This window comes from Rhinopithecus roxellana, chromosome 11 (assembly GCF_007565055.1).
Source record: "Rhinopithecus roxellana isolate Shanxi Qingling chromosome 11, ASM756505v1, whole genome shotgun sequence".
NCBI classification, from domain to species: domain Eukaryota; kingdom Metazoa; phylum Chordata; class Mammalia; order Primates; family Cercopithecidae; genus Rhinopithecus; species Rhinopithecus roxellana.
Window position 1 is genome coordinate 132,035,512 of NC_044559.1, and position 15,828 is coordinate 132,051,339.

A 15,828-nucleotide genomic window follows, 5' to 3' on the forward strand; every position below is an offset into this window, starting at 1 on the left:
GATTCATCTTATTCTTCATCATCGTTATCCTCATCATAATCATCATCAACACATTTATTCCACACTTACCACATATTAGGCACTGGGTTAATTATACATATCTGCATTATTTTATTTAATTCTTAAAACAATCCTATGAGACAGGTGTTACTTATTAATCCCATTTTTTTCTGATGAAGTACCTAAGACTTAGTTCAATGACTTGGTCAATATGACACAACTGTTAGGTGGTAGAGCCAAGACCTGTTCTATTCCACTAACTCTGTGTCCCCACGTTGTATAATTCACATAATGTTCTCTAGGAATGGGACCTTTGAATCTCCACTATAAGCATGTTACCTCCCGAGGTTCTGCAATATTGTTGGCCCTGCAGAAGGTACACTTTTTTTTTTTTTGAGATGGAGTCTCACTCTGTCGCTCAGGCTGGGGTGCAGTGGCGCGATCTTGGTTCACTGCACACTCTACCTCCCGGGTTCACGCCATTCTCCTGCCTCAGCCTCCCGGGTAGCTGGGACCACAGGCACTCGTCACCACGCCTGGCTAATTTTTTTGTGTATTTTAGTAGAGATGGGGTTTCACTGTGTTAGCCAGAATGGTCTTGATCTCCTGACCTTGTGATCCACCTGCCTTGGCCTTCCAAAGTGCTGGGATTACAGGCGTGAGCCACTGTGCCCGGCCTGCAGAGGGTACACTTTTAACCACTATGTTCTTTCTACTACCATGCTGCCTCTCTTAGAAGTCAGTAAATTATACAACTCTGGATCATTATAAGGAAGGGCTAAGTAACCTGCAGCTGTCATTTCTTAGTTCTTACAATTTGTCAGTTATAACAAAGTGAAACATGCCTTTTTATTTTCTTTCCAACTACTTTTTAACAAGTTTTAGACAAATTTGTTATACATGACAGTTACCTAAGTTCTCGTGTAATAAAAATAAGACTTTTTGTCCTTTATCAGCATACAGTTCTTCTGTTGTACATGATGTAACAGTTTGAAGCTGCCAAAGTCCAGCCCTCAGGAAATTGTTTGAGTTGAGTAACTATTCGCTGGGGAGTTTAAGATAACCAGCCCATAAATCAACAAATAGCTTGGCCCTTTTGATGGTTGTAGATGCTTATCTCTTATTGTCAAGCTTGAATCAGAAGCCAATATTGTTTCCATTGATACAGTCACTATTAGAAGAAGTTGTCAGCAGTATCTCAAGCTAGATATGGCCATTTTGTCGGTTCTTTTCTTTAAGGAGAGTCAGAATTTATCAGGATGTTATGTTAGAATTGGTTGTTCTAGGCTAGGTACCTTCAAACAAAAAGTTTTCTCTTTCAATGAAACTCTCAGTGATTCAATGCCTATTATATTCAACCTCTGTGTGGAATAAAAAAGATGCCCTTAAGATAAAATGTAGTCCATGTACACAAATAACTGTAATATGAGGGAGAATGTGAGTATTGTAATCCAGACCCTCCCCATGCACTGAGAGCACAGAAGAGGATGAAATAAATTGGGAGATTGGAAAGGTGAGAAGGTGAGAGAATGATCTGGGAAGGCTTTTCCTTGTAGGATAGTTACGATTTTCAGCAAGAATAAATGGAGAGGAAAGGCATTCCAGAGAGAGGCAATACTAGAGTCAAGACAATGAGAAAGTAGAGGACAGGGTATATTTGTTATACAGAAAGGAGTCTAGTGTACTTGGAGTGGAGGATGAATGAGAGGCACGTAATGATCAATGAAATGTCTGATCAGTGAGTGAATGAGTAGATGAAGCTGGAACTTGTGGTAAGGTCCGGTGATTCTCAAACTTTACGCTGGTGTGAGACATATTTAATTCCATCTTATAATTAGGAATTAATTTTTTTTCTTTGAGATGGAGTGTTGCTCTAACACCAGGCTAGAGTGCAGTGGCATGATCTTGGCTCACTGCAACCTCCGCCTCTCGGGTTCAAGATTCTCCTGCCTCAGCCTCCTGGGACTACAGGCGCCTGCCACCACGCCCAGCTAATTTTTGTATTTTTAGTAGAGATGGGGGTTTCACCATGTTGGCCAGGATGGTCTTGATCTCTTGACCTCGTGATCTGCCCACCTCAGCCTCCAAAATGCTGGGATTACAGGCGTGAGCCACTGTGCCTGGCCAGGAATTAATTTTATTGGCAGAATATGTGAACATCAAAAATATGCAGCATAAAAATCACAATCGTGAACACGATTCAGTGATATGATTTGGATGTTTGTTCCCTCAAATCTAATGCTGAAATGTGATCCCCAATGTTGGGGCCTAGTGGAAGGTATTGGATCCTGGGGGTGGATCCCTCATGAATAGCTCGGTGATGACTAAATTCTCACTCAGTTAATTCATGCAAGATCTGGTTGTTGAAGAGAGTCTGAGACCTCCCCCTTTTCTCTCTCGCCATGTGACACCTGGGCTTCCCTTTGCAGTCTGTCATGATTGTAAGCTCCCTGAGGCCTTGCCAGAACTGAGCAGATGCTGGTGCCATGCTTCCCATACAGAGTGCAGAACCATGAGCTGATGAAACTTCTTTATAAATTACCCAGCCTCGGGTATTTCTTTATAGAAATGCAAAAATGGCTTAACACAGTCAGTTAGGAAAAAAGGTGTTAAAATAGGTCCAATTGACTGCTTGATTTTTCCCCCCTTAATTTTGCTACTATTTGTTCAAGTTCTTGTATTGCTAGCAGTAGACTACGTAGGTAAGAAAAAATTATGGGAGAGAAACTTGTGAAAAATCTATTAATTTTCTTTCCTGTGAATTAGAAAAATACCATTATTCTTTTCCAGCCAAAAGAATATCTCCCTCTAGGAGCCATTAAATATTTTGAAAAGGGGAGTGACATGGTGTGGAGTGTGTTTTAGGAGTCAGGTGGTAGTGACATGTAGGATTAGAGGACTGGCAGTGAGTCAGTAATGTGGTGCAGTGGTCTAGAGGTGGTGAGGATCTGAACCTTAGTAGCAGCAGCAGTGAGAATAGAATGAAAGGAAGTAGAGATCCACACTAGGCCCTCTGTTTCTAAAAAGGAAATAGTTACCAATTATTAACCAGCTTTCATATTGTTAGGATGTTACGGGTCTCAATGGTTGGTTATCTCTGGTCTCGAGTCCCTTCACTCTATTTTTAGGGAAAATGTGTTTAAACCCCTGTTTTAAGGAAGTGATAGTTTATAGATTATTTATAAATTATAGTTAATTTGGAAAATATAAAAAAGGAAAAAATCCATAATTTCATCATCCTAACAAGACCCCTATCATTTTACATTTACTTACCCTGATGTTGCAGTTTTAAACTTCTCTGTTAATTCATTCTGTGCACATTTAGCTCTGAGAAACAGGTTTCTGGACTAATAAAACAACCCATTAATTGCCATACTGTGATGTTAAACATAGTAAACCAAGAGGTTTCACATGTAACCCTCAGTGGACTCTAGGATCACAAACTATGTCAATGTCTCTCTTTTTTTTTTTTTTTTTTTGAGACTAAGTCTCGCTCCGTTTCTAGGCTGGAGTTCAGTGGCGTGATCTCGGCTCACTGCAACCTCCAACTCCCTGGTTCAAGCAATTCTCCTGCCTCAGCCTCCGAGTAGCTGGGATTATAGGCACATGCCACCATGCCCAGCTAATTTTTGTATTTTTAGCACAGATGGGGTTTCGCTATGTTGGCCAGACTGGTCTCGAACTCCTGACCTCGTGATCTGCCCACCTCAGCCTCCCAAAGTGTTGGCATTACAGGCGTGAGCCACCGTGCCTGGCCACTTCTCTTCTTTTCCTATAAATCTATCTTGGTTCACCTACCTTTAGACATATAGATATTTATTACCCAAATGCCTCAATCCCTTTTGGGCCCAAAGTTCCATCTTCTTCAGTGAATTATTTGCATAATTTAAAATGTTTTTTATTTTGAATTTATAGAAAAGTTGCAAAAATAGTTACCTCTAATGATACCATCTTATATAACCATAATACATTTATCAGAACCAGGAATTAATAGTATTGGTACAACACTGTTAACTAAAGAACTTTCCTGAATTTTACGTTTGCCTACCATTATTCTTTTTCCTTTTTTATTTTCAGTTTTTAAAAATTGTAACTTATTTTACTTTTTTATTTTTAGAGACGGGGTCTTGCTTTGTCACCCTGGCTGGAGTGCAGTGGCACAGTCATAGCTCACTACAGGCTCAAATTCCCAGGCTCAAAAAGTCCTCCTGCCTCACCCTTCTGAGTAGCTGGGACTACAGGCAAGCATTAATTAGCCTGGCTAATTAAAAACAATTTTTTTTGGCCGGGTACAGTGGCTCACACCTGTAATCCCAGCACTTTGGGAGGCCGAGGCGGGCAGATCACCTTAGGTCAGCAGTTCCAGACCAGCCTGGCCAACATGGTGAAACCCCGTCTCTACTAAAAATACAAAAATTAGCTGGGCTTGGTGGCAGGCGCCTGTAATCACAGCTACTCCAGAGGCTGGAGAATTGCTTGAACCTGGGAGACCGAGGTTGCATTGAGCCAAGATCATGCCATTGTACTCCTGCCTGGGCGACAAGAGCGAGACTTTGTTTCAGAAATTTTGTTTTGTAGAGACAGGGTCTCGCTGGCCATCTTGCACGGGCTGCATTGTTCTTTTTCTGTTCCAGGATCCTATCTAGAATCTCACATTGCATTTTAGGTGTTTTTCTTCGTTACTATTCTGTATTCTGTAAAAGTTTCTCAGTCTTTGTTTTTTATAACCTTGACATTTTTGTAGAATATTGATCAATATCAATTTGAGGACTATTTGTCAAATATTCCTTAATTTGGATTTGTCTGATATTCTCTGATGATTGAACTGAGATTATAGTTTAGGCAAGAATGCCACAGAAATAATTTTGTGTCCTTTTCAGTACATCATATCATGGCATTCATGATGTCAATATGTATTATTACTGGTTATTTTGACCTTGATCACTTGGTTAAGGTAGTTTCTGCTGGGTTTCTCCATTGTGAAACTACTGTGTTTTCCTTTGTAGTTAATAAATGCCTTAGTGGAGATACGTTGATACTATCGTTTTTATTAATGTCTTGGAGTTCTCTACACATCGAATTAGTAGTGTCTCCTTAAAGACTTTATTGAACTTTAGTTACTGTGAAATTAATTAGCTTAAAAAGTCCATCTCCTTGGCTGGGCGTGGTGGCTCACGCCTGTAATCTCAGCACTTTGGGAGGCCGAGGTGAGTGGATCGCTTGAGGCCAGGAGTTCAAGACCAGTCTGGCCAACGTGGCGAAACCCCGTCTCTACTAAAAGTACAAAAAATAGCCGGGCATGGTGGCGCACACTTGTAATCCCAGATACTCGGGTACTGAGGTGGGAGAATTGCTTAAACCTGGGAGGTGGAGGTGGCTGTTGCAGTGAACCGAGATCACGCCACTGCACTCCAGCCTGGGTGACAGAGCGAGACTGTCTCAAAAAAAAAAAAAAAAAAAAAAAAAAAAAAAAAAAAAATCCATCTCCTTCGAAACTTCCCACACTTTACACCTGGTTTTATCAAAGGGTTCCCAGGCTTTGCAGGAACAGATTCTATCTAGTCTTCATTGGTTTCAGTTCAGTTCCAGCTCTGCTCATAATGAATCTCTTATGCTAATAACCTGTAGCTCTCTGGACCTCATTTACCCCACTGTCTCTTAGGGCGCCAGGCTCCTCCTGGCCCAGTGTCCTTCCAGGCCTCATCTCCCTTTATGCACAAGCCAGTTCCATTTGAATGACTGCTTTGGGTTTTTTCAGAAACAGAGGCTGAGAGAAGCTGACTTTGTTGGTGAAGAATACAGTGGGGGATAATTAGGGTGGCTGCAGCTGGAGCCTGGTTTATTACTTTGGCCTGAGAAAAATGGTAGCACATTAAGCTGTACTGTGTATACTTGTGAAGGAATCATTCTCTGTATTTCACTAATACAGAGAAAGTGTTTTTTTTTTAAAAGGTCACCAGCTTCTAGAGGTATGCCTTTAATTCTGGCAGCCTTAATCTGTAATGATCTTTTCAATTTAGCCCTGTGGACTGTGGAGTTACTTGCTGTGAGCACAAGAATCCAAAATCCAAATGTGGACCAAATATTATATTCAGATCTATTTAGTTCAAACAAATTTTATACAGTGAATAACATTGGTGTTTCTTTTATTAATAAAATGCAAAGTTATTCGTATTACTGAATTCAAAGTAGCTTTTTGAATTATGTTTTTTCTCAAGTGACATATACTATAAAAGCCCAGTTTATGTAATGTGAATGGGCAGACTTAGATTCTGTAACACTTGAAACTTATACAATTCAGAGGGCCTCCTTTAAGGAAAATATTTTTTGAAACAGAAATTGAGATATTGGGCCTTGAGAATCTGGGCAAGAGAAAGAGCCCTGAAGCTTAAGTTTCATTAGTGGCTTGGTAAATCTGCCTTGGGGTGTGAGGCACTGCAAAAAGGTTGAGACGCACTGTTTTCCATCATATCATACGTGGAAAGGTTTTTGGCTTACCCACAGGAGGCTAGTGTTTTCAGATTGGGAACAGTGGGACATACAACTTAGTAACTGTGTTACACAAGGAAATAAGTAATAAGTAATAAGATGACATGCTTCCATCCCAGTTTTGGCTTTTACTTTCCTAGAAGTTTACCTTGTTGCCCAGGCTTGCCTTGAACTCCAGACCTCAAGTGATCCACCAGCCTCGGCCTCCCATTCTCGGATTTTAGGCATGAGCCACCACGCCCAGCCCAATTTTTTATTTCTTTATGGTAAAATATCTAGGAGTAGGATTGTTAGGTAAAAGTATGGCAAAAGTGCAGCCATGTTTTGCTTGACAACAGGGATATGTTCTGAGAAATGTGTTGTTAGGTGGTTTTGTCACTGCGTGAATATCATTTAAAAGAATTTGCATAAACCTAGATGATATAGCCTACTACACACCTAGATTATATGATATAGCCTACTGCTCCTATGCTACAAACCTGTATAGGATGTTACTGTACTAAATATAATAGGTGCCAGGCACGGTGGCTCACGCCTGTAATCCCAGCACTTTGGGAGGCCGAGGCGGGAGGGTCACCTGAGGTCAGGAGTTGGAGACCAGCCTGGTCAACATGATGAAACCCTGTCTCTACTAAATATAAAAATACAAAAAATAGCTGAGCATGGTAGTGCATGCCTGTAATCCCAGCTACTTGGGAGGCTGAGGTGGGAGAATTGCTTGAACCTAAGAGGCGGAGGCTGCAGTGAGCCAAGATTGCGCGACTGCACTCCAGCCTGGGCGACAGAGTGAGATTCCGCCTCAAAAAACAAAACAAAATAAAACAAACAAACACACAAACTAGGTAGTGAGAGCCATACAGATAAAACTATAATTCCACTCATCACATATCTTCAGTAAATGGCTATTGGAGAAGGATTACGTTGTTTAATGCTATATCTACAATTTAAGTGAAATGTTTTTGGTGTTAGTATTTCTCCGGACCACTTGTTACTGCCTCTCTTGTCTGGTCTTTATGCTGTCACTTCTAGTTGGTGACACACCTAAAACAGGTCTGAGGACTTACTGCTTTACCCTACATAATACTGCCATTCAGAGCCTGAGAATCTTTTCTCTGCTACTGTGTTTTTCTCCTTTTGCTCCCTGTACTCAGGAGTGTGTGTCATAGAGCAGGCCGAGTTTCATTAAGCTCCTAATGTGGATATTGGAAACCCCACCTGTGTGCCAAGTCCTTTTGGCTGTGAGCAAAGTGGAGGCTTGGTACTTGTCATTCCTTTGCAGCAGTTGAGCTGAAGGAATGCTGCATGGCTTGTTGGAAGTTGTTTGGTGGCCTTGAGTGGGGTGTGTATGAGGGTGTGTGTAGAGAGGTGAGGGTCTTATAGTCTGTGTGGGAGATATGGGTTCTTTTCTGGTGTCATGTTAATCATCAGGCAGTATTTATTGACTGCCTCCTTATGACTAGCACTGTAATAGGAGCTTTTGGAATAGAATAATAAAATATATAATTGAGTCATAGTTTAATAGTCAAACATTTCTAGCTCTGCCACTTACCAGCGTTGAATTGGGCAAGTTAATGTCTTTAAGCCTCCCTTTACTTTTCTGTAAAATGGAACTATTAATAACTATCTGATAGGACTGTTGTGAATATTAAATAAAGGACATAAGCATCGTGTTTAGCACATACCTGACTGTAGTTACTATTTCATTTCATGTAGTCATATTATGACAGATACGATATAAAACAGAGAGTAATAAAAATAGAGAATAATGTGACAGTACACTGTATAATCAAATACTTTAATTGTGACATGTAGATTATAAATAGTCTGGGAATTTACAGAAGGGAAAGAACAGTCTTATGCAACCATTTAATATTCCTGTACCTCAGTTTTTCCACTGGACATGCTGTAGACAATGCTAGGTGATCTCCCAGAGAGTGATTAAGATGTTAAAGCGTTTTTGCGTTTTTAGATGGTGCATGTGATGGTGAGAAGGAAGGGAAAAGATTGAGGAATTGTTGATCTTGGCAAATTTAACACTTAACTTTTAAACATTTTTCCTTATGTAGATGGACATGGCAGCCTTATAGGAAAACTTAAAGTTGGAGATGTGTTGATTTCCTTCCAGGGAACATACTTGCTTTGGTATTACTCTCTGTTGCCTCACTGGCATTTTAATTAGTTGAAAACTAAAGTTGGTCAATGGATTGCCTCTGATTGTGACCCCTTGGATATAATCTGGAGATTAAGTGATTTGTAACCCAAATTATCTCTCTGATCCTCTGGCAAAAATGAAACAAACAAACAAACAGGGCAGGAGAAGATTTAGTTCTCTTGAACGGCATGTTAAGGACCTGTGGTTTACTCACCATCAGTGTTTCTCTGGATGGAACATCTTTACTCAGAACAGATCTTAGACTGCTAACATGGCCTTCCTACTTTTAAGCAGGTTTTCATAAGCATATTCATGGAAAACACCTTTTAAAAAGTGCTTTATTCACAATGTCCAAAAGAAACTGTTTCAGTTCCTAGTTGGTGTGTGCTTACTTGGTGATTTGTTTTGTGTTAGCCTGATACTGGAAAGTTTGTATTTGGTTTTTATTTCTATCCAGATCAACTTTCTTGTGTTTCAAGAAAATTGCAGATAATTTTCCCCTGAAAGTAAAGCTGTTCATACCTTTTTTCCATCTCTTTAGTTTGGGTGTCTCTCTCTCTCTCTCTTTTTTTTTTTTTTCTTTTTTTTTTTGGCATTGTTTGCCAAGGTTTCAAGTTTATAGCAAGAGGTGAGGCAACGTTGATCTTGGCAGAACAGTCCAAAGCCAGTAGAGTCATTAAGTGACGCAAGCTTTTGATTTTTTTTATTTCTGTTAAAGCTCTCTGACATAGCTGGCTATTCTAGTCCCAGAAGAAAGAGGAGAGACTTGCTGAAGATCTGGATGGGACAATAGAAGTTTGGGGCACATTAAAAAGAAGCAGCAAGAACATCAACAAAAACCTCAGATGATTCAAACAGGCTTCTTCTTGGCTTTGTGGAACCTTTTGCAGTTGCTCAGAATTTGAGTTTTTGCTTCAGAGGATGATGAGACAAGGCAATGGAGGGCAAGGAGGGTTATGTTGGATTCTTGCTTATCTGTCTGCCTCTCCTTCCAGTTGGAAAAATCTTCAGTCTATAAGAAGCATCATCAACAAGCTTGAAGAACACATCTTACCCTGATTCTGGATGCTGCTGGAGCTGAGAATTACACCCACTTTACCAGGACTTTATTGAGGCTGTTCAATAAAAATAGAAGGAAGCAATACTTAAGGATTTCTCTGTTTGCATTAGTCCTGTGCCATGTTACATTTTGGAGATTGTTTGGAACAAGTGAGGAAGGACTCTGTCATCTAGATCTAGGAGGATACCTGAGTCCCTTGAACTATGCAGATGATATTTGGAAGGTGGTAAACTCAAAATCTTCCAACATAAATTCACTAAATTCTAGATTCCCTTTCCTTTTAGAACTTTAGTAGACATAAATTCCTGCCAAAAAGGCACAAAACCTTCTCCGTTTTTTTTCAGGCTAAATGTGAACAATAATGTCTTGGAAGAGAAATTATTTTTCAGGGGGTCGTGGTAGTGTACAAGGGATATTTGCACCTCGAAGCTCAACCTCCATAGCCCCCAGCAAAGGCCTCAGCAATGAGCCAGGGCAAAACAGCTGCTTCCTCAACAGTGCCCTGCAGGTAAGGGTAATTATTTTTGGTGAACTTTGACTTTTAATTGCTGATGCTGTATTTCTGGTAACTCTTTTTAAATAAAATTCTTGATAGTCTCTGTTTGAGGTTAGTAACCTGAGGTCATTTTTACATTTATCTGTGTGATCTTTGGCAAGTCACTTTATCTCTTTGAATCTCAATTACCTCATTTACAAAAAGAGGGATTAATAATAGTAAGAGAAAAAATAATAACTTTAACTACTATTATTTACATGCCTAAAGGGAGGTAAATGGGCCAGGTGATCTTTCAGATGGAGTCTTGCTGTGTTGCCTAGGCTGGAGTACAGTGGCGTGATCTTGGCTCACTGCAACCTCCGTCTCCCGGGTTCAAGCGATTCTCTTGCCTCAGCCTCCTCAGTAGCTGGGGCTATGGGTGCCCACCACCATGCCTGGCTAATTTGTGTATTTTTAGTAGAGATGGGGTTTCACCATATTTGTCAGGCTGGTCTCGAACCCCTGACGTTGTGATCCACCCGCCTTAGCCTCCCAAAGTGCTGGGATTACAGGCGTGAACCACCGTGCCTGGCTCATCTTTCTATTTATCAACTTTTTTTCCTGAACAATCTCTACCGGTTCCTATTTTTCTTTTCTTTTTTTTTTTTTTTTTTGAGACAGAGTTTCATTCTATTGCCCAGGCTGGAGTATAGTGGCCCAATCACAGCTCACTGCAGCCTTGACCTCCAGGGCTCAGGTGATCCTCCTGCCTTAGCCTCCTGAGTAGCTGGGACCATGGGTGATCTCGGCGGTTCAAGCAATTCTCATGCCTCAGCCACCCAAGTAGGTGGAATTACAGCTGTGCATCACCACACCTGGCTAATTTGTGTATTTTTAGTAGAGACAGGGTTTTACCATATTGGCCAGGCTGGTTTTGAACTCCTAGCCTCAAGTGATCCACCTGCCTCGGAGCCTCCCAAAGTGCTGGGATTATAGGCATGAGCCACTGCGCCTGGCCTGTTTTCTGTTTTTCCTTTTGCGAGCAAGGTGTGTTATCCTAGTTGCTTTTCTCTAGTATAGAAGCAAAATTCTTTCCACAAGTCAAAGACTTTCAGGTATGTTAATCTTGTCTCTTAATATTCAGGCTTTTGGCCCACATATTGAATGGAGTCTAGTCTTTGTCCAATTTATCTCCTCCCTTTGAGCTCTCCTGTTTTGGCTCATAACTGGTGTCTAGTCAGATACACTTGAATAGAGCTAGGGGAAAGTAAATTCCCTTAAGGTGATTATCTACCCTACATTTTCCCTTTCACTGTTGCTTGCTACTTGAGTGGTCTTAGAATCCCAAAGCTTTCTGTCTGTCTGCTTTGCCCAGTCACGCCTATAGCGTGTTAAGTTCATCCCCCTTGGCCTAACTTTCAAGTAATTACTTTCTTTTTTTTTTTTTTTTTTTTTTTTTTTTTTTTTTTTTTTTTTTTTTTTGAGGTGGAGTCTCGCTCTGTCGCCCGGACTGGAGTGCAGTGGCCAGATCTCAGCTCACTGCAAACTCCGCCTCCCGGGTTTACGCCATTCTCCTGCCTCAGCCTCCCGAGTAGCTGGGACTACAGGCGCCCGCCACCTCGCCCGGCTAGTTTTTGTATTTTTAGTAGAGACGGGGTTTCACCGTGTTAGCCAGGATGGTCTCGATCTCCTGACCTCGTGATCCGCCCGTCTCGGCCTTCCAAAGTGCTGGGATTACAGGCTTGAGCCACCGCGCCCGGCCTCAAGTAATTACTTTCTCTTCTTTTCTGCTCTTCAGTGTAAAAGTAAATGAAATTTGCCACCCAAGATATACTTGGGTAAAATATTAGCTTGACTCCTCAGATGTTATGAGAAAATGGGTTGCTATGAGAGAAGACAAGATGTTTAGTATAAAGAACAATGGTCTTGGGCATTGGGAGGAGACCTGGGTTCTAGTTTTAGCCATTCTGTAGACTAGTCTTGTGACCTTGTACAGGTAATAGTGTCTGAGTTTCCTCATTCATAATAGAAGAATGTTGCCAAGCTTATCTAAGTAATAAAAGTTTCATGCTTTCTCAGTTTTTATTTATTTATTTTTGAGACGGAGTCTCGCTCTGTCGCCCAGGCTGGAGTGAAGTGGTGGGATCTCAGCTCACTGCCATCTCCGCCTCTTGGGTTCAAGCGATTCTCCTGCCTTAGCTTCCTGAATAGCTGGGATTACAGACCATCTGCCACCATGCCGGGCTAATTTTTGTACATTTAGTAGAGACAGAGTTTCGCCATTTTGGCTGGGCTGGTCTTGAACTCCTGATCTCAGGTAATCTGCCCACCTCGGCCTCCCAAAGAGCTGGGCTTACAGATGTGTGCCACGGCACCCAGCCTTTTTCTCAGTTTTTAAGTTTTTATTTGAAAACAACAACAAAAAAAAATTATGTGCTGGCAACCCTATAAAAAAAATTTAAGTGCTTTCCCTAATTATTACCACAAATTTCATGTGTTTAGGTGGAGTTGGCTAGGTTTTTGTCCTGGATGATGCATATTAGTTTTCTTTCTTTATTTCTTATTTTTTTGGAGCCAGGGGTCTCACTCTGTCGCCAAGGCTGGAGTGCAGTGGTGTACTCATAGCTCACTGCAGCCTTAACATCCTGGGCTCAAGTGATCCTCCCACCTCAGCCTCCCTAGTAGCTAGGACTACAGACACGTGCCACCATACCTGGCTAATTTTTTTTTTTAAATTGTTTGTAGAGAGGGGATCTCACTATAATTGCCTAGGCTGGTCTTGAACTCCTGGGCTCAAATGATCCTCCTGCGTTGGCCTCCCAAAATGCTGGGATTATAGGCATGAGCCACCACACCTGGCCACATATTAGTTTTTTTAGTTACTTTTTATCCTGATAATACTTTTGTGATTTAGAAGCAGGCAAAATAAGGCATTGATATAAATGTGTATGTTTACCCCCTTCTTGGCCATAGTCCATTTTTATAACTTTTTTTTCTATGTGGTCTATTTATATTGTCAGTTGAAACAATGCTATTTATGAGTTTCCATTCTAATTTCCAGTGCCATATACAATACATTATATATATGTATACACACACACACATATACATATTTCTGTATCCATACTTAATGACTGAGGCATTGGTGGTTTTGGAGTCCCTATTATAATCATGTTTACATGTTGAGAATAGTTGTTGCTATGAGCTAATATTCTGACTTTTGGTTTCAAAGCTGTATTTGCCACAGATGAGTTGAACCTATTACATTTGTTATAACAAGATGTTATTTACTTGGGAGCATAGCCAGTTTCAAAGAACTTTTAGAGTATGGATCTTGAGACATATAAGTGAGAAGAAGCTCCAGAGGTGTGCTGTCATCTGGGGCTCCAGAAATTATGCTTTTTCACATATTATGACATTAAATGCTTTCCTAGCAAGGGGGAGCTTCCTAAGGCGTTATGCTATATATTACATTATTTCTTTTTTAAATAAAAATTGCAATTTATTCAGATTTCCTTAGTTTTTACCTGCTGTCCTTTCCTGGCCCAAGATTTCATCCAGGATACCACATTTAGATTTACTTGTCATGTCTTCTTAGGCTCTTAGCTGTGACATTTTCTCAGAATGTTTATGTTTTTGATAATCTTTGACAGTTTTGAGGAGTACTGATCAAGTATTTTTTTGGATATTCCCCTTCCCCTATTGGAATTTGTCTAATGCTTTTCTCATGATTAGACTAGGGTAATAGGTTTTGGGGACGAAGACCACAAAAGTATAGTGCCATTTTCAACACATCCCATCAAGGGTATATACTATAACATGATTTATCACTGTTAATATCATATTTTTTTTCCATTTCAACAAAAGTATAGAAATCATAATTTTTTACCCTATTGACTTAAGGAGATCACACTTCTCTCTTTTTTTTTTTTTTTTTTTTTTTGAGACGGAGTCTCGCTCTGTCGCCCAGGCTGGAGTGCAGTGGCCGGATCTCAGCTTACTGCAAGCTCCGCCTCCCGGGTTCACGCCATTCTCCTGCCTCAGCCTCCCGAGCAGCTGGGACTACAGGCGCCCGCCACCTCGCCCGGCTAGTTTTTTGTATTTTTTAGTAGAGACGGGGTTTCACCGTGTTAGCCAGGATGGTCTCGATCTCCTGACCTCATGATCCGCCCGTCTCGGCCTCCCAAAGTGCTGGGATTACAGGCTTGAGCCACCGCGCCCGGCCAGAGGAGATCACACTTCTCTTAGAAATGTCTAAAAATTGAGAGTTCTAACAAAGATGCAATTCCACACTACAGTTCACATTTCTATGGGTTCACATTTCTAATATAAGTTGTAAAATATTCTTGCTTTTCTTGTGTGGATCATTAATGTAAATCCTTATTCTTCAGCTTTAACCCATAAATTTCCTCTTCAGGATCACATTTGATGTATGTCATGTCATATTTTAACTGTATCACCTTCACTTTATGTTCAAATTAAAATCTTTCCCAGAATATGACCATTTACTTTTCTTGTTAGATATCTCACCATTTTTCACATTTGTTTTAATATACTAGAATGAAGTTTTCTCTGGGAATAAAGATATCTTCTGCAGTCATTACCTACGTTTGTTTGAACTCTTTGACTTTAAAAATTAAATGGTGGCTTTTTTTTTTTTTTTTTTTTTTGAGACGGAGTCTTGCTCTGCTGCCCAGGCTGGAGTGCAGTGGCCGGATCTCAGCTCACTGCAAGCTCCGCCTCCCAGGTTCACGCCATTCTCCTGTCTCAGCCTCCCGAGTAGCTGGGACTACAGGCGCCCGCCTCGTCGCCCGGCTAGTTTTTTGTATTTTCTATTACAGACAGGGTTTCACCGTATTAGCCAGGATGGTCTCGATCTCCTGACCTCGTGATCCGCCTGTCTCGGCCTCCCAAAGTGCTGGGATTACAGGCTTGAGCCACCGCGCCCGGCCAATGGTGGCTTTTTATAGAGTAATGAAATGTTTTCCCTTTCTCACCAGGTTTTGTGGCACTTGGATATCTTCCGACGTAGCTTTAGGCAGCTTACAACTCACAAGTGCATGGGAGATTCCTGCATCTTTTGTGCTCTCAAGGTAAGTACTTCCAATTAGTTTCTTCTCACTACCATTGGGTGGCCACATGGTCAATATCAAGGTGGTTTGGTTAATCAGGATGATGCTAAAGAATTTGTTACTGAATTATCTACCTGTGGTTTAGTGCAAAAATGGATATGATTGGTTTGCTTGCTTGAAAGAATTAGTACTTGACTTGGGTAGTCTCTTTTACTGAACCTGTTTTGCTTATGCAGCTCTTTTTGATGTGACAGAATACTATGCAAGTATGCTTCCCCCCTTTTTTTTTTGTGAGATGGAGTCTCATTCTGTCACCCAGGCTGGAGTGCACTGGTGCGATCTCAGCTCACTGCAATCTCTGCCTCCTGGGTTCAAGCAATTCTTCTGTCTCAGCCTCCTGAGTAGCTGGGATTATAGGCGCACACCACCATGCTCCGTTAATTTTTGTATTTTTTTGTAGAGACGGGGTTTCGCCATGTTGGCCAGACTGGTCTCAAACTCCTGACTTCAGGTGATCTGCCTGCCTCGGCCTCCCAAAGTGCTAGGATTACAGGTGTGAGCCACTGCACCCGGCCGGGCA

General features: G+C 41.1%; 1 protein-coding gene across 9 annotated transcripts in view; it reads left to right on the forward strand.

Annotated features, from left to right (window-relative positions):
* Positions 1-15,828, forward strand: part of USP54 (ubiquitin specific peptidase 54) — a 124,635-nt gene that overhangs the window by 40,937 nt on the left and 67,870 nt on the right. For 7 of the 9 annotated variants that reach the window (XM_010373105.2, XM_010373104.2, XM_010373107.2 and 4 more), the window contains exons 2-3: positions 9,360-10,209; positions 15,177-15,269. In XM_010373105.2, the coding sequence (XP_010371407.2) occupies positions 10,063-10,209; positions 15,177-15,269 (240 nt within the window). In that variant the 5' untranslated portion in view covers positions 9,360-10,062. The remainder of the gene's footprint in view (positions 1-9,359; positions 10,210-15,176; positions 15,270-15,828) is intronic. The other 2 variants (XM_030940361.1, XM_010373102.2) reach the window with 2 other exon arrangements.